The 21310-nt window shown below is 39.3% G+C and overlaps 1 protein-coding gene across 1 annotated transcript; it reads right to left on the bottom strand.

Annotated features, from left to right (window-relative positions):
* Positions 1-798: 798 nt before the first annotated feature.
* Positions 799-18682, bottom strand: b4galnt3b (beta-1,4-N-acetyl-galactosaminyl transferase 3b). The gene is made up of 20 exons (XM_063912063.1): positions 18204-18682; positions 14268-14317; positions 14079-14162; positions 11808-11903; positions 11157-11247; positions 10934-11034; positions 10771-10838; positions 9599-9677; positions 9432-9498; positions 9146-9280; positions 8874-8983; positions 7815-7915; positions 7201-7268; positions 5904-7128; positions 5094-5353; positions 4156-4309; positions 3979-4051; positions 3725-3878; positions 2986-3112; positions 799-2470 (listed from the first exon to the last, which is right to left on the bottom strand). The coding sequence occupies exons 1-20, from the start codon at positions 18349-18351 to the stop codon at positions 2359-2361; spliced, it is 3303 nt and encodes a 1100-aa protein (XP_063768133.1). The 5' UTR covers positions 18352-18682; the 3' UTR covers positions 799-2358.
* Between the last annotated feature and the right edge of the window lie 2628 nt (positions 18683-21310).

Below are 21310 nucleotides of genomic sequence, written 5' to 3'. Positions count from 1 at the left end.
AAGCGGAGGACCTTTGTGATCCGCAGAATTATTTTTATTACTGCTGTATTAAATAGTTTTTTTGAGTTTACCAACTGTTTATTTTTTTCCCGGAAACTTGACAGGTCAGGTGAAAGACATTTTTTGGGGTTGCGTTCATGGGGCTTCAGCAAAAAGCTCTAAAGCACCCTGAACAAAGTTGAAAGGCAGACCCCATTTTTTGTGGGCATATGTAGCATGGCAAGACGCACAAAAATAGATTCTTGGAGGCATATCGTAAACCTAACAGGTAGTCGGCCATTTTTAATTTTATGTTGAATTTTTTACCAATTCTTGCAATTTTCAGGTGCCTTGGTTGAAAAAACTCCTCCTTCTTCGGCTTAGGGATGCATGTACAAGCACAAAACTTGGTGTCATGGCTGGCATATTTGGAACCCCCCCTCTAACTTCGGCCCGGGTGGTCCTACTCTCACAAAAATCACACTGGTCTTATTTATTACCTTGTTTGACCAAAAAAAACAACAATTTACTCTGAGCCAAACCGGTTGAAAAATTAACCATCTCGTGTTAGTTATTATGCATATGTATATGTATGTAAAAGGACAAGAAATCATTTCAACAGCATGATGTTTGTTAAGAGCTTGTTTTACAAAGTATGATTAACTTTCATCTATACCAGTTTTTTTGTTTTAAGTCTATAGCGATACAATAAACAGCCAGAATATCTCAGATTTGTAATATCAGTTGTGATATCTCAGTCCACTATTTCCATTGCATTTTATATGAAAATGAATAAAAGCACACATACTGCAACGGGAATAAAGGCAAAAGTAATTTATTTCGCAGATTTGTGAAAGCATGGTAAAAAAGAAGAAACTGTCCCTGAGAGAAGAGACTCGTACAATAAGGCAGTTCGTCTGCCAGCACAGAGAGATGGATGAGGTATATCTAAAAAATAACAAAGTAAGAGATGAAAGATTAGTAAAAGGAAAAAGCATCAAACATTCTGGTCAAAACAGAAACCACATTTCAAAGTTGTAATGCTTTGCTACAGAAAAAAAGGGGAAATCACACTCATCTTTGCAGTCTTACAAACCAAACCTGGCATCAAACCAGAATTTGGAGCTTTTTAGTTGCCCAAAATAAGAACTGAAACCATTCAACATGTATTACATTTCAAAGTCTAAGAAAGGCACAAGACATGTAACTGGAATGTGAACAATCAGAGAAAATGCTGCCATTAGTCTTGTCTTAAAAACCAATAAACAGTTTGAAAATTATACACAAGATATTTCAGCTACAGTATTTCCTGTATTACTCTACAGTTGACAAGTTTCATGGACAGAAAACAGGTTCTGTGATTTGTTTTAGTTTGCACAGTATAAGGTAAAGGTTATACCAATCAACTTCTATTATCTTTGGTAGGTAGCAGTGTAGGCAAACAAGCTGTTATTCTCCTAACAGTGTTTTTTTGATATTTGACTTATTATTCATATGCCAACACTGTTAGTAATAAGTTGGGCAACTTAAACATATATGTCAGAATATAACCAACCGACCTTTCCTGACAAAACTATATGATACACTCATAAAAAACACTTAAATATTTAAATTCTTTCCAGTTTAAGGCTTTTCCTGACTGTAAAAACAGCACTTTGGGGCCCCAGTACCTGAATAACCGCAGTCACAAAAGAAGGCACATTAAATATGTAATGGAACAACTAGATGGGGGCACTTAAAAGGTAAACTGAGGTACACTCAAAAATAACTTTAAACTCAAATAAAAATCCTACACATTCACAAAAAAAATATAACATTTTCCATAATTTACAACATCAAAAATAAGGCTGTGTTTACTATAAAGACAATCTGCTGTCGAACACAGATATTTCCTTTTGTCACAAACAAAACAAATAATTAAGACTCCTGTGCAAGACTTGCGATAATATAGGTCACTTGTGTGTATACATCCTTGAATTTCCATTTTTAATTCACGTTTTTGTCTTTGGATCAAGGAATTTCCTTTGCAGTAGGTAGTGCAGATCATCATTGCCTCAGTCAGGTGACATGGTGTATCTTCATTTGTAATATCACACAATCAATGGCACTCATCCACCAGTACCCTAGCAGTAGTCAACAGTACAACCAGTGTAATAAACTCTGAGTATATCAGTAGTATTTCCTTAACAACGATTGTTGGATTGCTTTTTCTCCACACAGCTAACATAATGAAGACAGTACCCGGTCTTTTGACACCGTCGCTGTCGGTCAGCAGGTTTTACGGTTAAGTATGTATCAGGCTCTGGCCTTAAAGTGCTCTGGTTGCCGTGGTTGTAACCCTGGCGACCATTGTCATGGTGCAGTGAGCAGGTGACAGGCTCAACTGTGCCTAGGCGAAACACGGCGGTTCCACATGCCACGTTTGGAGTGATAGTGGTGGAAGAAGTTCCTCAAGTACATCCTCTCCACCTCCAGTCCTGCCTGGAGAATCCTGAAGCAGAAAGGAGAGGAGAGTTTGGTAACTTATATCTATATTAAGGTTAATAATTGGTCTGAATCAAAGCAGCTGCAAACTATTTGTTGTTGCTGTACAGATTCCCATATAAATACAAAACTTATCTAATCATATCCTAATATGTATACGACTGGGTTAAATTGACATTGTTGCAAAAAATACAAGGACATTGTTGTGAATCTGTCTATCATCTTCAATGCTTTCAAGCTGTTATTTTGTGATTCATCTGTGTTTACACACTTTGCCCACAGTTATTTTAAACATCTTTAAGGAACATGCATGAACTTGTTAAACCAGAGTATACAAGTCAAGAGACCATTACTACTGTTGGTAACAGCAACAGTGTGTGGCAACAGATCCTTAAAATTGGCATTTTAAAAACAAACATTATTCACTATAAAGTGGAACAAAATACAAACATTGAAAATAGAGGAAATACACAAAGAAAATAAAAGCCAGACAAAGGTTTGTCTGAAAAAGCATTGCGAAACCTGTCGAGGAGCTCCCAGTCTTCTCCTCCCCAGCGGTCTTTGAATTCTTTGGTGTTCATTCCTCCCACTGCGTCCAGATCTGACTTATAGATGCCCAGCAGGCCAAAGCCGTTGACCTCCCAGTAACCTGCAGGTGTTATGGCCACATGTTCATTTAAATGTAAAATCATCTACATCCACACTTCTCCTAAAAATTCAATGCTGACCAGAGCGCTGCTTTTGACGTTTTAACATTTATTAAAGTGAGCAAACTTTAGGAGAGAAGTGGTTTATTTTTAAATCCACCCCGGCCAATTGTTACAACCTGGCAAGTCTGATAGTGTGGCAGTAGCGAATAAGCTGTTAATCCTACATGCCAATGGAAGAATTAAGAGCTTTGAGGTTTCTGTGTAGATTCCTTCCCATCTCTGGAGGCGGACATCTTGCTTGTTTTAATACTGACTACCTGAGTCTACAAAGAAGCATTGAAAGAGTCGGCTATGATGGATTACAAGAGTAACACAATAAGCACAGAACATAGAAGAGCGTACGGTTTCTGTATATATGACAGGCAAAAACAACCCAAAAAGGCTAAGAGAGGCAGATTATCAGAATTAAATCCAGCAACACCCCTTCTCCAAGTTAACTTCCTCTCTCCAACTGTGCTGCACATCTAACACAGGGTTCCTACCCTCACTCCTGACAACTAATTAAACAATTTCTCACTGATTTAACTCAAGATGGGTGCATCAGCATCTACCTTTGGCATCTAATGGCGTAGCCCCGCAGGCTAGTCTCAGCACTATTGGAGCAAAGGCCATGTATCCCTCCACACAGTGCTTCCTGATGGTGTCAATGATGGAGGGAGGGAAGTGGATGTGGAGGTCACAAAGAAACACAATGCTGTGGTCATCCTTAGGGAGAATGAGAAGAGAAAATAATTAAAAATATGTTTTTACTTTTATTTACTTTTCATTTTAAAACACTGTTGGAGAGTCATGTTGCAATACTCACATCTATAAGATCGATTCCTGCTTGCAGACCAGCAGAGCGCTCAAAGTTTCCACTCAGCTTCACATACTGGTACCTGTTATGTTCATCAGGCAACTTTTTAGAGTAAACATATTCTCTGTGATAGTTTTGTTACATACAGATTGAAGTTCAAAGTGAAGAAAACACACATACACATACCTGGGGAGTGAGGATTTCTGCAGAGCCTTCCGCACATCAATGTCCGTGCTGTTGTAGTCGGCGATGATGAGGTTAAAGTTGGAGTCTCTGGTTTCTCTGAAAAGTTGTTCCATATCTGCAATCAGCTGCTGCACCCACCGAGCCTGGTTTTTCACTGAGAGTCGTACAGACAATTGGTCAGTAATGCATGAATAAACAAAGAGGGAAAAAAACAACAGTATTTAACTGTCACACTGAATAGACACTCAAAAAAAGGAAAATATTTATTGTCCTATTATACATCCGATGAAGACAAAACAACAGAAGATAAACAGCATACGAAAAGGAACTATGAAAATGTTATCTACAATCCGTATTTCAATGTCAACTCCCTTGACTTAATACTAAATATATTTGATTACTGAAGTGAATGAGGACCTCTGGGTACTATTATTTAGCATCAGTGTCAAATTAACAATTTTATTGTATTAAATTAATTAAACAGTCTTGCCATTAGATGACACATTCTCCAGGGTGCCAGAAGGATTTTCTCTTTGATATTTCACTTTTAGGATCTAATCCCATGAGGGCTGTCCTTATTAGTGTGCATTTAAAATACTGGCTTCTGTGGTTTCCTTTTTTACTAAAGGTCCATGGAGATCTGAGTTGACATGACATCGATGGCAACATAATGGAGGTCTTTTTTTTCTTTGAGTAACAAAATAATGACTAGGATTCTGTTGTTGGGACATGACTAATAATAGTAATATGACACCTTTTACAGGTAATTGGGTCAAAGAAGTAAATGCTGACATATTGAGATTTGTTTATCATCATCATCTAAGTAATCTTGAAGATTATTGTATTTGTTACAAAAAATTGTGGAATAAAAGCACAAACAGGACAAATGAACAAAGGCAGCGTGTAAATGTAATGAGCATTATTAAGGGTGGATGTACCTGGTACTATGAAGTGAACGGTGGCCTTCGGATTCCAGCGGAAGCCCACCGGGTTACACAGCACCAGCTCAGGTTCCGGTCGTGGGAAACGAAAGTCCTTGCTGTGCTGCCTGCTGTGGCGGATCAGAGTGTAGATATAGTAGGAGAGGCGCAGCAGCTGGTCGTTTGCATCTTTCAGCTCAAGCTCCACAAGGTAGCGGCTGCCCTGCACCCCGTCCATACGCTTCACAACGTTAACCACACGCACCAACGTGAACTGCCTTTAAGGACAGAAAGAATATAAAAAAAACATACTGAAATGCACTTTTATCAAATACATGATTTTAAATGTAAACGTGAACAGGGTAAGACAGTACCTGCTTCATATGTAATTAAAAGGTTGATTCCACAATGTGACAAAGTTGTTTTATTTACTTTAATTAATAATAATTTATTTTCTACTTAAGTCAGTGGGTCTCAAACTATAGGTCGAGCACACCAAGCTGTCCTAAAATAGATTTTAAAAAGTTGTAAGATATTAGGGAGAAGGGAGTTAATAACTGCTACACAAATACTGTAAGACTGTTTTTAGCTTTTTAGTTCTTTTTTATACTGAAATATTGATTCGAATGTAAACCTTTCACAACCTGCAGAGACACCAGTATTCCTTTTGCAGAAGTTAGGGGACAAAAAATTGCATTCTATCTTTTTACCCATTTTACATCTCTCATTATGGAACTCTCATTAAATTGAGGCTGATTTTTGCCATGAAAGCAACTCTAGATTCAGGTGATGCACAGTCACTTGTGCAAATATAAATACAATAGTTACCCGTGGTGCTTTTGGTTGAGTTGGTCCATGAACGCTTGTACAATGGGCAGAGCATCACTGGACTGGAGAAGCACATTGCCTGAGATGTTGCATTGCAGGTCAATCCAATCTGATCGCTGAGCCTGAAGGTCCAGGTGGTTGACCTGGAAGGTCTGGCTCCAGTTGACCTCAGTGTCAAACACTGGCGCTGGGGTAAGATCCTCATCATCCGTACCTTCAAAGTCTTCCCCTGGTCCCCAAAGAGAGTCTCTCCGTAACAATGCCATGTTTCGTTCCTCATCTTCTTCCCCTACTTGATCCTCCACTTCTCTCCTAACTGACTGCTTTTTTTCCATTTTGCCTTTAGCCATCAATTTTGCTCTATTAATGCTATTTTCTAGATCCTGCAGAGGCATTTTCATCTCTTGCTCCTTAACCCTAAGCTGTTTGTCCCTTTGATTTATCATAACTACAGCACGCTCCATTTCCCTCTCAGGAGTCGCAAATTGGTGAATGTCAATTGGCTGAAGATCAATTTTTCTGAATACCAACTTCTGCTGAAGGTCCACTGTGGGGTTTTCAGGCGAAGGAGCATCCTCCTCATCCTTCTCTAAGGGTTGAAGCTTTGAGTTTTTGATTCTCTGATTTTGGGTATTGTTCATTTTACGGGACCTCTGTATATCAAGCCGTTTAGAATTTAGCTGCTCTGAGGGGTCTGCTGATTGTTCCATTGGTTTAAGCTGCCCTCTGTCCGATGGCATCATGGGATTTGTCTTTCCTGGTCGCACAGCAGTCTCTACTAATTTGGGCTTTTGTTTCTTTGCTGGTTTTAACTTTCTTTTTGGTTTTATCTGATCTGCTTTTTTTCCCCAGCCCTCCAGTTTTAAGCCTGCCCGGTTGTGTTGCAGAGGTGGGGGATGTTTTGAGGCTGGTGTTGTTTGCTGAGGTTGAGCTGGTTTCTGTTGCTCTGGCTTTGGGAAATCGTCTTTCCCTTGCCTCCTTTGCAACTCATCTGTGTGCAGTCTTGTGGCTGACATGTTCTTTAGCTTGTTATTAGTGTCTTGCACGACTAAGGAGAACAGTTTGCGCCTGCGTCTCTGAGCATAATCATCATAGTCATCACCATAGTCTGGAAAAATGGCGTTATCAACTTGGTCCTTCCCTGCTTCCTTTTCTCTTTGATAGGCTTCATTGTTAAACTCATCTTCCTCAACTTGCTCCGATTTTCTTCTCTGGAACCCAAAATCTAAAAGAAAAGGCGTGTGTTATGGACTGACAAAACAAGTAACTTAAATGAAAAAATGAAAGTGAAATATACCTTGTCCTATGTTTCCTGTTTTCTGCATATCAGGATGGTCTAATCTCATGTATCTGGAGAAACCAAACCTAGAGACAAAACACATAATTATGCAAAAATCCAAAAGAGGTTAATTGGCCTGATGTTACGTTAAGATCACAAATTAATGAACTGCTAGGACTGAATCTCTTTCTCAAAAATAAAACAAAACCCTATTATCTGTGAACAGCACCCTCTGTTGACCATACTGTAAACTTATTTTAACTATTCTCTGTCCCACAGTGTGGTTTTTTATTAAGTACAGAATGACACTGTGGCAGCGGGATGCGGTTAGGGCGCCGGCTGCTGGAGTGATGGGAGTGGCTCATCCGGAGGCCAGACAGCTGAGCAGAATCAGGTAATGAGTCACTAAATAAAAGCATGTTGGTAACCTGGTTCTGGTCTCTTGCAGTAGGCTGGGGCCTGAGTGAGGACCCTCTCCCCCACTGCCGAAAAGAACGCTGCTTAATATTTTCCCCCGGACAGTGCCTGAGTTAATGTTAATCCCGCCTTGTCCTTCCATCCTTTTGAACCCCTGTGTGAGCAGACACATAAGTGTTGCTACATATGGATCAGGTTAATGTGTGGTGTCTTACATCTTCATGTAGTAGGGACTTTCAGGGTAGAAGCAGCTGTTCTCTGTCTCCATGTGTGTAAGTCGGGTGTAGTCATTGGGGTAGATGTAGGACATGTGGACCTGAGGAGAATAAATGAAACACACTGTTAAAGCTATGAGAGCTTGGTGATAAATCAGGAGCTCTTGTATAATAAGGAATGTCAGAGGGATGCAACAAGTTTCTGCAGAGCTGAGAATATAACAGAACAGCATGTGTAAGGTGCATATTCAAATAATCTCCTAGCAACAATAGTGTTGTTGAGGTGAGGAGGTCAACATCCCTCTCTTATAAAACTGCTGCTACATCCTAACTGCTTAACATAAAAGCTGCATCTCAATGCAGCAGCCACATTTTAGATATTTGCATTCAGTTTTAAATGGTAAGACAGTGTCTGTCCTATCTTAAAAAACTCCCTTAACTTGCAATTTTTTTATGAGAAGGATCCATAGGCTGGATGGTTCAAGACGCAACATATCGCAAAATGTATTGCATTTTGAAAATGGCATACCCAAATGACCTGGGAACAACGGCCTTGAGGGAAAACAGAGTGACACTGCTGACCTGGCTCTTTTCAAAAGTATTTTTAAAAAACTCAAAGGTCACTAGTTTACAAGGTGTATCATACCAAACTGTCGAATCAACATATTGTGGGCTATCATTGGTTATGCATAGGACTATTTCTTGGCTAACCAGTAAAATACGCAAGTCTTGTTGTCACTAGGAGGTTGCAGGGCAACCAGCCGAGACTTCAGGAAGTCAGCACAAATTGATGAACAATGAGTTTGAGGTTTAACAGTCAACTGAGAGAATGAAAGGCTGTGCTATGTGTTGCTTTCTGATCAGTGCAGCATGTCTTCATCATCTTTAAACTAGTTCTCAGAGGGCAGTATATACTACAATATATAAAACATTGCTTAGCCAAACAGGACCATATATTTAGACAAAATAAAAGTGCAACATTGTCAGGACTTTTTTGTGTGAATATTGAGCTCTGAAGAATATTGTGGGTGTAAAATAACAAACTTTATAAATACATACAAACTGCAGTCCTTGATAGCGGAGGAGAGGAAAGTCTTTTATTATGTAGCTTGGTTTGTATGAGCAGTCAGGCAGGACACCTTGTAGAAACTTGTTGTCTAGCAAAGGCACTGCAAACAAACACAACACACACATTCAAGATAAGATTACTTTGAATTGAGAGGGAGGAAATTAGCTGCACAGTACTTGTAATCGAATGGTAGGAAATGGAAGATGAGGTAATTTATCTGATGTGAGGTAAAGAAATAGGTCAACAGTGAGACACCTCTCACCTTGGTAGAAAGAGTCTCGCGGGTCTTCTCTCAGCATGTCTGCTGTACCTTTCTGCTGTTTTGTGGGGGGTTGCACGTGGCTTGCAGCAGTCTGTGGTATGTGAGCTACATCACTCATTAAAAAGGCAGACTCATCTTTGGGACAAATCGCAGGACATAACAGTCAGTGCTGTACTTACATTGCAACAAAGCCAGAGACAAGCAGGTTTGAGGTCTAGACTAATACAGATTTACTGAGTACATTGTTCAAGCAGCAGGATTGTTGAATGGGGTTTTTTGTACTTACTAACATAGAGAGAGATGTGATGGGATTCAATCATGCTGAAACGAGAGCCTTGGTCAAGGAGCTGCCACTGTGTGAAACCAACACAAAGAACGGCATGTCTCTTCCACTTTATGACAAAGGCCTAATATGAATATCAGAAACAAGTAAATAAGAGTCCAATTACTTACTGCCACCTCCACATGGTCAGTCCCTCTGTCGTTTTGCTTGTGGATGACTTCAAAAAAGTACCTTCTTTGAGCAGACAGCCTGTTGGACGGTAAAAGTTCATATTAAGAAATAAAGTGTATTTGTCACATCTGACACAACCAAAACAGTTTCTAAATACAAACACAATATATTAGCTTTAAGTTCAATGTCTGTGTGTGCTCCTTAGTAGTTAATTGCATTTGATACTGTTAAAGGATTCCTTACCTAATCAATGGCCTAAGGACATGCTTCGTTAGGGCATTTGTAATATTGAGCTGTGTAAATAAAGTTGATTTGATACATAAAGGATGCAGCAGCTTCCTCGGTGAGATACACATCTGTTCATCAGTCTCAAGCAAATATATATTTATTTTAATTAGGATTATTTTGTGTTCATCATTGTTTGATTTCTCTGAACATATTAATTTCTGCAAACTTTAGCTGAGCTCACTGAAGCTGACACTTCTGGCAAAACAGGTACTTGTGACAAATCACAAAAGAAGTATGCATCATATAGCCTACTGAATTTCCTGCCTGGTTCCAGTAAACCCCACCCACACAGCCTGACATCACTTTGCAGTATGTAAGCAAATATTTCTATGCAGTAGCAACAAGTGTTCGCCCCCGATGTTGTAACAGTAATGTTGAGTTTCTGCAGTATCAACAACTCTAGGTTGAATTCTAAGAAGTGCATATACATTTTTAAACAGAATTACTTATGCATGGGTTCTTTGACTTAAACTGCTTACGTCAAGGCATTGGTTTGAGGTTCTGTCGTAAGTGGACTTTTCAAACTCAAAATCGAAAAAACAATGTTGATTTTTTATTTTGCTTCATTTTGGACACATTTGGTTATTTTTGCTTGGTATGTGTTGTTTTATGTTCTCTTCTTATGCGTTTGTAAAGGAAAAGTTACAAAGGACAAATGTGAATTCCCGTATAATAGTACACCAATCAGAATTCTCAACAATTCTATTCTTTATGTTGCCGCTGTTAAATCTGATAAAATCACACCCACACAGCCTGGATGAAGCATGGCATTCATGTCTTGTAGAACTACTTAAGGGTCTCCAACAACTGAGTTTTGCAGACAGGCACTGTCATCATATTGTTCCTGTTTGCTGATTTTTTAACATTAAGTCCTGTCCCTCACCAGACTGGTTTGGAGGTCTGACTGGCATACTTCTCAAATTCGCCTGGGGCTGTCCATTCTGTTCCAGCCTAGAGAAAAAATCCCACATGCAAACAAAAATTACAGACGATAAGGGTTGAGGAAATTACACTCAGCTGATTCGGAAGCTCAGAGATAAGCATACCTTTCCAACCCATGCCAATGACCGCAAGTTAAGGGGAGATGCATCTGTGCTGAGCCAAAATTCAGAATTGTCATCAGAGCTCAAAGCAAACACAAACTCTCCTGAGAGACAAGGAGAAAAAAAAGGATATAAAGTGGCTGATTAAGGAAGAGATAGAGGGAGACATATTACACACATGTACACGTTAATAGACCGGAACAAGATGGAAAAGTTCATGTTGTACCATCAATGTAAGGATGTAGATAACCAAATATCCTGAGCCCGTAGTTGGTCCACTGAGGAGAGGCGGCCAGCTTCTGAACTGTCGTCCTGGACTGAAATGCGGAGGAAGGGGAAACACAAAGAGTCAGTCATGATGCTTATTCAAAGTGAGACTACATCATGAGTCCTGGGACTTGAGGATTTAGCACATGGATGTAGAATGCACCTCTGAGTGTAAACAAGCCGTGTGTGTGTTTAAAAACGGCTTGGGTGGAGTGCAGGGAATGACTTTGCACCAAGAAAATATATTATTACAGTATTTTTTCAACAGTTTCTACTGTTCTAACAGTATAGTTTGCATTGTTTTATCTTATTCTATTTTATATGTCTATATTTTTCTTGTTCCTGCTTTCACAAATATGCTAATTGCGCTAATGTTTGGCATTAGTTATTATGTATTTTTCTTAATGTGATAAGTATATTGTATGTTGCAATGTTGAATTAACCTTGGACTAAATATGATAATTGCCTAAACTAAGATGTAGCAATTTTCCATTTGACAAAAAAGCCTTTGAAACTTAAATCTTGAACATGCTAAGTGTGGCTAACAGTTTAAACAATCATTTCAACATAATACATGTCAGGGAACTTAGAAGATAAGGTGTTTACTTACATGAGGGTATAGTGGGTAGTGCAGGTTCTTGTGGAGGTCAGCTGTAGAACTGCCACACCAGTCCTCAAAGACATGCAGATTGGCCTGTCCCTTATACTGCAGGAAGAAAGACAGAGGACATTGTTGGACCACACTGGTGTTTGTGCTGTTGCCAGTCAACAGTTGGACAATTAGCCAGGGACAATTAACCATCTGGCTTCAGAACTTGGTAAACTAAAACCTACTAATACAGACTTCCTTGGATACCACTTAAGAATACAATGACAGAACTAGTTTCCAACTGTAATATGATACCAAAGGCCCACCTACACTTTCTGAGTACACACAAGCCTTGTTTAAAGGGCCAGTTTCCCTTAATTTAAAGCATTACCTCTAGCATTATCTAGCTGTGCAGATGTTTTTTGTTTTATTTATTCGCTGGTGTTTTTAAAATAAATGCTCAAAGTGGTGCTCAAAGCATTAGCACATGTCAATATCTTTAAAAATAATGAAACAACATATTTTTGCATATATGGAAACAAAAGGGATAGTATGTTTTCTTTGTTATTTGAGATTATCTGTTTGATTAAGTTTTATTATACAGAGTGTGTGTGTGTGTGTGTGTGTGTGTGTGTGTGTGTGTGTGTGTGTGTGTGTGTGTGTGTGTGTGTGTGTGTGTGTGTGTGTGTAGGGGGGGGGGGGGTGGTGGTTAACGGAATTATGTGACAATGGAAACCTGTTTGACAGCTGCCAAAGAGGCCATGTAATCTGATCTGTGTGTGCTGGTCACATGATGCAGGTAAGACTAAAGCCTCAGTATAGCAGTCAATCAAATTGTATTCAGCGGTCCAGCTCAATGTTTAGCTGTCATCAGCACAGTTAGTTAAATATTAGCGTGACCCAGGCTCAGTGCTGCTTTTAATAATTTAACAACGTAATATCCTTCTGTTTAAATGTCTGTGATCGAAGGCCACTGGACTGAGCAGCTGGGAAAATCATTGCTTTCAAGCTATCATTTATGGGCCTGCCGCACCTTTTTCCTTCTCATTCCATTTTAAATCTGTGAAGGGTGTGACATTTAATAGAGTTCCTAACTGCTTTTGCTGTGTCCTCTTGTAAAAGTTTTATAATTGTGAGCAATTTTGGCTTATCATTTATTTATGTGATTCAATAATGAATAGCTTTGTGTTTTAGAGTGGAAGTTGGACAAAAAATCAAAAAAATAAATAAACTTTATGAAGTCGTGGAGAAAAAGCTTTCAGTTGAATTTATAAATGTTCACACAATCAAATCATTCTGTCTCTTATTTGCTTCCATAGCAAAGGCTAAACACAGACAATCATCATAAACTATACTTTCGCTCACGAAAGCGCCAGTAGATGGTGAACTTCTATCAATTTGTGATGTAGTCTAAGCTCTCTCGTCTCCTCTTCATAACTACACTTTTTGCAGCGCACACACTTCAGCCAATCAGCTCTGACTTATGAGATGACGTTTTAGTGGGACTGCGAGCGCTTTGCCACACTTGTGTTTTTTTTTTTTGCTGCACACATTGAATGAAAAACTACTCTGAGCATGCGCAGTGTAGTTTTTATTTCCACAGTGAGAGAGGGGCAGCCTGGAGCTCGCCCCACATCGCTCAGCCCGGCTCAATAGGAACACTTCGGACACTGATCACCAGAACGCAGTCCGAAGCAGCAATGTAGAGAGGACTAAACATGATCTTAAAATATATTTAAACATAAATTTTAAACATATTTTGGGAATTATTATTTTAATGAATTTCTGCTGATCGTAGGTGAGGCTATGCCCCAGCTGCCCCCAATGATGAGTCGCCACTGGTCCTATCACCCTGTTTAGTTTTAGTTTGGTGGCAACAGTGATAGTTAATGAATCCCCAGGTTTGAGGATGTTTAGGGAGTGAACGATTTCCAATCAGTGACTTGGCACCAACGCATAGGTGATCACAGGGCCTTTTAAAGCAGGTTTGCTTAATCTGGTCTGCAGTGCCAGACACAGCAACAGCTTCCCCCAAACATGAAGCATGTTTCATGTTTCAAGCAACTGGCCGGAGCACAGCTCTGCTTAATATAGTGGAAACATGATGACAGAGCAATGGAAGCTGCTAAAGAACACTCTTCTGCAGGAAACGTACTGTACACAAAAGCAAATGAGCTGAGGTGGGAGGGAAGAGGGCAGGCCTGGGCAGCTTATTCAGAGTTCAAAAGAGGTGAGACAAAGTGTTTAAGCATGCAGCACTCTGGACCCACTCACACAAACACACATACACACCTCTGGTTTCCAGGTTTGTAGAATGTAGCTGGCCCTCCAAGCGGTTGAATCCTCCACGGAGTCTGGTTGATGGTCCTTTCTGACCTGAATAAACACACGTTAAAGTCTGAGTTATTTTTTCCCTTCTACCTCTCCCTGCACAATCACACACCCTGTTATCACCAGATATTTTCCTGCCACTTGACTTACCCTTTCGTCAAACATGGATCTCCTCCAGCTGCTGCTGTCAGGATTCATACCTGAAGAAATGATAAAAAACAATCAGCTATCAGTCATATGCATTGACTGTCCACAGATGGGTCACACTGTCTTTAGACCTCTTCGGGTGATTTAAAAGTAATGTGGGATTTTACAGGTTGTTGGTAATAGAATGACTTCACTTCGCATTCAAACAAATGTAATCAACCATGAACTGTGCGTTTCTCTAGCTGCTTCTTTTTGTTCGGAAAATCAGCTTATTTACAGAGAGAGGGTGTGTGGAGAGGCGAAAGAATGAATGTACACGTAGGAAGAAAAACTCTTCTGTAAATAACATGGCACAACCACGCCTGAAAATGACCTAACTATGAAGGCCCCCCATCAAATTCAATATTATTAATCTAACTCGCTGGATGTCTGATAGCAGGTATACGTAGCTTATTTCAGGTGTTACCAGATTTCCATTTTTTCCTTTTTCACCCATTTATTGTGGGCTTATGTTGCACAAACAAAGGAGACCAGTGTCCCAGACAGAGTCCCACTCATCCACTCCCTGTTCCAATTCAATGCAGATGACCAGTGAATTTAACTCATCTTACTCACAGCTTCTCATGAGCTGCTATGTCACTCCAGTGTTGGCCAAACGTTTTACTTTGGTAGAACAGATGCAGAAATATTATTCCTTTTAACCTCGACTGGCATCTTTCAAATTGTAGGGTTGTGTGTATTTTAAAGAAGGACCTCTGTGTTTGGGTTTTTATGAGCTTGTGGTGTCATTGAGTGAAGTGGAGTCTGTCATTATCACTAGGGTGGAGATCTCCAAACACACACCCTTGAGACATGTGGGACAATTTTGGCAACACACGTAATTCTAGAGTAGCAGTTAGGAAAACCAAGTGAGGAATATTTTTATCTCCAGCTGCAGTCAGTGCTTTTACTTAGCCTTATACCGCTGCCTTTTCGTCACAATATTACTTTGCTTGTATGCCTTCATCAAATGAAATCATTGCAATCTGGCTGTATGGCTTTGTTTGGTGGACTCAATGACTCAAAGCTGAAATGTTCAAGTTAATGAAATACATTTTTTGCGGGGCGCTACAGGCTTTCAGCCTTTATACAGCATCATCAATGAAATCTGAAAAAAAGAGACTGGAGGATTTTCATGTCTGTTCTCTTTTTTTGGAGACTATATTCCAAACTTGGCACAGCTACCTTCCTGTTGCAGCTCAAATAGAAATTCTACTGGAATGGAGCCAACATTTTTTATTTTTGTATAATTTCTCAAGACCTTGTCATTAAGTTCTGAAGTTGCTTCTCACTATCTTTGTGGATGTGTACTTACATACTTATTTGTTTAATTAAGTCGTGATTTTCTTCTCTATATCAATTGATAGCTCATTCTATATTATTGCATGCCTTTTTTTAATACCTGCTATGCCACTTTTGCAGCAACAATGTAAATGTCCCCGCTGTGGGACTTATAAAGGATTTCTGATTCTGTTATTGGTGAGGGGTTAGAAGGGTTTTAGACACTTTGTTTTGCATCTATGTAAAACGCACAGTTAAGATATTTAAATATGCAGTTTGCATAAGTAAAGATCCCAGTTATGACATTAGTAGTATACTACAGATACATTTTTTTTGCAAAGACGCATTCGATTACCTAGTTTAAAGTATTTATTATTAACTCAAATACAGCTGATACCAAAAGGATTATTTAGAAATTATGGAGGATTGCCCAGTAGAGAGGATGACCAAATACAGCAATGATAAAAACACCCGCCCACACAGGCAGCCTTTTCTCCATCGGGACATTTATTAACTGCAGCACTTCATAGGTTATCTATGTTCTTAAGTGCCCATGTGACCTTCATGTGGGAAAAACAAGCCGTCCCTTAAAGACCTATACCTGCAGAGCTGAGCCTTAGATCACACTTATAGAAGTCACAATCTTACCCTTTCAGTTTTTATCAGGGGACCCTATACTACAGTTTTATGACGACATGGACGGAAACTTTACATTCACTCTCTTTGATGCTCATTTCCTGATTGTGGGATATTGGTGTGCTTGCAGAAGGCAGCGTAGCCTTGCATTTGAGTGTTTAGTGACGTATTCAACATAAACAGTAATGCAATATCTAATCTGGTATAGAGATGTCACAATACTTTAAGATGTTTTGAGGAAAATATGTTGATCAAATTACTATGGGTAAGCAAGACAGCTGTTTTTTGTTTACATGTGATGTTTAAGGGTGACAGATATTTTAAAACTGCTGCTAAATTGAAATAAAGGTTAGTACTCTTAGTACTGTCAAGTTGAGATAGCTATCTAAATTTCATGACAAAACTGCTGTTACATATACTGCTGACAGTCTTGTCTTTATGACAGTGCTTGTATCTTAATATGATATTTGCATTTGCACTGAGGCCTGAAACATAATCTCAGGCAAATACAAAGCCTTTTTTTTTTTTTACTGGAGTAACAAATTACACATACTATTAGATCTTATCCTTTTCAAATAATAATTCTTAAAAATTAGCTTAAGTCTGATTATTGAGTGCACTTTAACAAACATAAATGGAACATAAAACTATGTTTAATGCGTAAGATATACAAAAAAAACTTTAGATTGCAACTTTGTGACACCTGTAAAAATGCTTATATCTCCTTTTCCATTACACTTTTAGGTCTTCACTTTGGCCTTTCAGCTGTTTGAAGGCTATATGTGGTCCTTCTCTTGACAGAAGTCCCACTGTGTTAAAGGGGCTAAAGCCCAGGAATGTGTAGATAGGCGAGCCCTGTAATGTAGGTCTGAGGCATGTGTTTACACGTCATCCGTTTGTTCAAAGTCTGTGTTTCATGTGTTGTTACTTCTCTCTTGTGGGTAGACACCAACCTGAGTATTTTCACTGTTTTCATCTTCATCCATGCCAGGGCGGTGACACCCTTATGTTATACTTGGGTCTGATCTCAATGCAACAGATGGTAAACCAAGGCGTAAATAAGGTAAAGGGCAGGAAGTTGGATTACCAAGTGTGAGACGAGACTTCCTTCTGAGTGTAAACCTGCAATCTGACCTACCCACACCCCCACCCCTCGCTCATTTCCCTGCTCTTAAAACACACACACACACACACACACACACACACACACACACACACACACACACACACACACACACACACACACACACACACACCTCCATCTCTTTAACACGACCTGTTGTTTCACCTGCTCTAGGCTCATGTTTCCTATGCAAATGCATCAAGCTTGATTAAAGGAAAGTAAAAGTATATGTCAGATGTATTCCTTTTAATCCTGTTTTAAATTGTAATCCAATACATCTGCAAATGAAAAGTCATTATCATAAGTTATTTTAAAATGTATTGTGCACATCATGGACATTTAGTTTGTCTTTGGCTTCAACACACATCATTTAACACTCTGTTGTGTTGCGATACACTGCAGTTTATTGTAGGTTTCTTTTTAAGATTAATGCCATCTCTTTTTAAGATGAGTGCCATCTCCACATTAACAAATGAGGTTGTTCGAATATTTTTTAAACAAATTCAGTCCGATTTAACATCACTATAAAAGTACAGCTTTTGTGTGACAGTGAGCCAATGAAATTAATGGAAACAAAATCACTTAACAGATATAAGAAGGAAGGAAGAGAGAAAATATTGAGCATCGTTTCTTTAGATGTTGCACAATTTTTACCTATCGCTGAGTGACCTTTTCATTTTTCCTACAGCCAGATCCTTCTGCAAACTTATTTCATGCACATGCTCACTTTCCATTGTTATGCTGTTGTATCAGTAACATGTTGTTAGACCCAAGGCCAGTCTAAATGATGCATCACTTCAAAAAACAATCAACAACACTTGTTGAGTAAGACCTGTCGTAACCGGCGACCACAGACTTACTAGTATCACCGCTCCAAGCTTTTGCAGCAACCATCTCATGGTACACTGCCACAACTCCGACCAGCAGAATCGCCCCGAACAGGAGATATTTGCCATTGCGCCGCAGTTTCTTCAAGGGAAAAAACGCAGCGAACATCTTGTCTCTCATGCGAAAGCTCCTCCCGAGTTATTCATCGGTGGGGTCACCCGCTTTGTCATCAGGAGGGGACCGACCCCGCCGCAAGCCCGTCCGTCTGCCCGCCACCCACCGCTGCTCCCTGCGGGTGCTCACTACCGGCGCCCTGGATATCCCCAGCGCGCTCGGCCCCTGGTTGCTCTCATCCCGCGAAAACTCCCACCATGATTCGAGGCAGCCGGTAGTCCCCACTGTGAACTCTCTATCATCAGAAAAATCCAGACTGTGCTCCGGCTAGTCAACTATTTCTGTGCACACGAAGCCGCACGAACAACGGAGTGAACAGTGAAATCTCACACCAGCATTTATTTACCCCACAACTTCATGGCACTACAGACAGCAGAAGCCCGAAAATAGATCGGAACAGAGACAGTGCAGCCTTCAAGGTAAAAGCACTGTCAAATCAGGGTAGCGATAAATACATAATTGCTGGGGACACGGCACTTAACTTAGAGTGATTGTCTTTAGTGTACTTTACATTGCCACAAGCATGTAATCATTTCATTCACATTTTAGATAACTGTTTCACAAATCAAAATAGGTGTCACTGTGTAGTTTACTTTGAAATATGATGATACCGGAAACATGTTTTGTGATTAGTTTGACACTATTCGCGCTGGGATTAAGGGAGGAGTGAACATGGGCTGCACCCATCACCCTTTCCCTTGGGATTTACCTGGGACAGGTAGTAGCCATATATCCATATGGGATATTTTCCTTCAGTGTTTCACCAACACGTGAAGTAGTTACCTATATAAAACTTTACTTAGTTATTATTTAATAAGAATTCCTCTTAAGAACCTATCCGTTGCACAGCACTTCAACTGGGCTGTTGTTTTACTAGTTACTTTGATTAGTTTACAATAAAGCTAAACAATAAATATGAAACTATTAACAAAATACCAATATTAGTAGAAATGGACATTCGAGACAAACTAATGCACATATGTGGCAAGTAAGAATTTCTATAAATAGATTGTCAGGTTATTGCAACATATTTAGTAACCTGAACAAAAGTGAATACAAATTGTGCATGTGTGTGTGTGTGTGTGTGTGTGTGTGTGTGTATATATGTATATATATATGTATATATATATATATATATATATATATATATATATATATATGTATTGTTTAACCTGTTGTTTGGTAGAAATCCCTTTTGTTTGTTTTACTCAATAATCAAAATGAAATGCTTTTCTAATAAAATGGTGGTTTATTTGTCCTGCGAGGCAAGCACACAAAGAACAAAGAGAAGATGGCTTTGCTGCTGGGAGAAAAACATATAACTTCCAGGCGATTCCTCCCTCCCTTTATAAACCCCTGATAATGGAATCTTTGTCACAAAAGAATATACTATCCAAACACATCAGATACTAGAGAACGAAAATGAATAGCTCTTTAACTCTCATCTACCTGTAGAGCACAAGCAGTACTGGGCAGTAATCACACTGCAAAGAGATCACATCCGTAAACGGACACCGGTGTCCCTGAGAGAGCTGGATGATCAGATCAGATCATGTTTGTCCTCGGAAAGCAGACTCTGACCTTTTGACTGCTGCAGGTACACACTTTGGACAAATAATAATTAATACATTGTGCAAAAACAGCATTTACATTAGAATCATTTGCAGAATACACAAAGGCCTCCAAAATATAAATGCTAACATGTTGTTGGCATTTAATGACATATATTTTGTGTACAAAACATATTTAGGCATGCCTCAACAAAATATTTTCTCCTTCAATTTGTTTTTTTCCTGTGTTTTCAATAAAATATCAGAAAAAGAGCCATTACAACTGTACACAACTGACTGATGTACAAAAAATGGATATTCTTTATCTGAACAGCAGGTACTGCATGGTAACTGGAAACTGAGATAGATACATTTGGCTTAAGTATTCAAATCCTAAAGTGTTCTATTTAGAATTTTGTGTTGCACTAGCAAGCATATTCCTGCAAATAAACTTGTTTGTCTGGGCAAAATCCTTCTTCTGGCATATGGTTGCATGAGCAAGTATTCAAAATGTGTATGAATATGTAGTTATTTCACTCTGTCTGCATTAGTTCTCACGGTGGTTAGAGCTATTAAGAGCCCCTATTTGAATGGTTGTGTCTCTCTAAATCTCTAAGCCCTGAATTCTAAAGTCCTATTCTTTTTGTTCTTCATGTTCTGGTCAGGGGACACCCAAACTTCTTTAGCAGTGGTAACACACACACCTGATGAGGTGTACTTTTTTAGGTTAAGGAGAGGTTAATTTCAGCCAGAGTTCACCAGTTGTTGCTCTCAAATGGGTCCTGTAGTTATGATACCGCTGCCTCAGGTCAAATTTCCCCACTCGCTATATGGTTTAACTCAGAAGGTTAAAAAGCTTGTAAACTTCAAAACAATAGCTGATAAAAGTTGGTCAGACATTCCTAGGTTGGGGCATTGCACAGCCTTTTACACATTAGTGTAAACTTATAATTTATGTTTTCCCCCTGGTTTGGCGTTCTGATCAAATCTGAAGAAAACTTAACTGAGGATTGTCTGATTTCAATTCTCTGCCACTAAACAGTTATAACAGTCAATAATAAAAATAATAATAATACACACAATCATGGTTTTTTTTTAGCTATTATTTATTACATCTTTCTGTCAGGGCAGACCAAGCAGTGACCTTTCCAACAGACAAAGATATATTCATCACACAACCCATGGCCCGGTTTCAAATGAGCCCCCTAGTCCAGTTTCTGCCCCTTGTTACAGACAGAGTCAAACAGGGCTCACATCTTCTGGTGTACCGTTATTAACAGTCTCAATCTCAAGAGCTGGGCATGCACACTTTCTTACATGTACTTATTACAGTAAATTAAGACTAACACTTAATCGTTCTATTACTTAAGTGTGTCCAGGAGGAGCTTATTTATGTCCTTTCTAGCTGCTTTAAA

The sequence above is a fragment of the Eleginops maclovinus genome, chromosome 2, assembly GCF_036324505.1.
Source record: "Eleginops maclovinus isolate JMC-PN-2008 ecotype Puerto Natales chromosome 2, JC_Emac_rtc_rv5, whole genome shotgun sequence".
Lineage (NCBI taxonomy): Eukaryota > Metazoa > Chordata > Actinopteri > Perciformes > Eleginopidae > Eleginops > Eleginops maclovinus.
The sequence above is the reverse complement of the archived record's forward strand: the minus strand, read 5'-3'. Positions and strand labels throughout refer to the sequence as shown.

Bases quoted from the DNA above. Each gene is read 5' to 3' on its own strand.
- b4galnt3b (XM_063912063.1), bottom strand. From the start codon at position 18,351: ATGAGAGACAAGATGTTCGCTGCGTTTTTTCCCTTGAAGAAACTGCGG. The intron at 11,035-11,156 runs GTACAACATGAA...CTTGTCTCTCAG, and splicing joins TCTACATCCTTACATTGATG to GAGAGTTTGTGTTTGCTTTG. The intron at 3,113-3,724 runs GTAGATGCTGAT...TAACACCTGCAG, and splicing joins TACGCCATTAGATGCCAAAG to GTTACTGGGAGGTCAACGGC.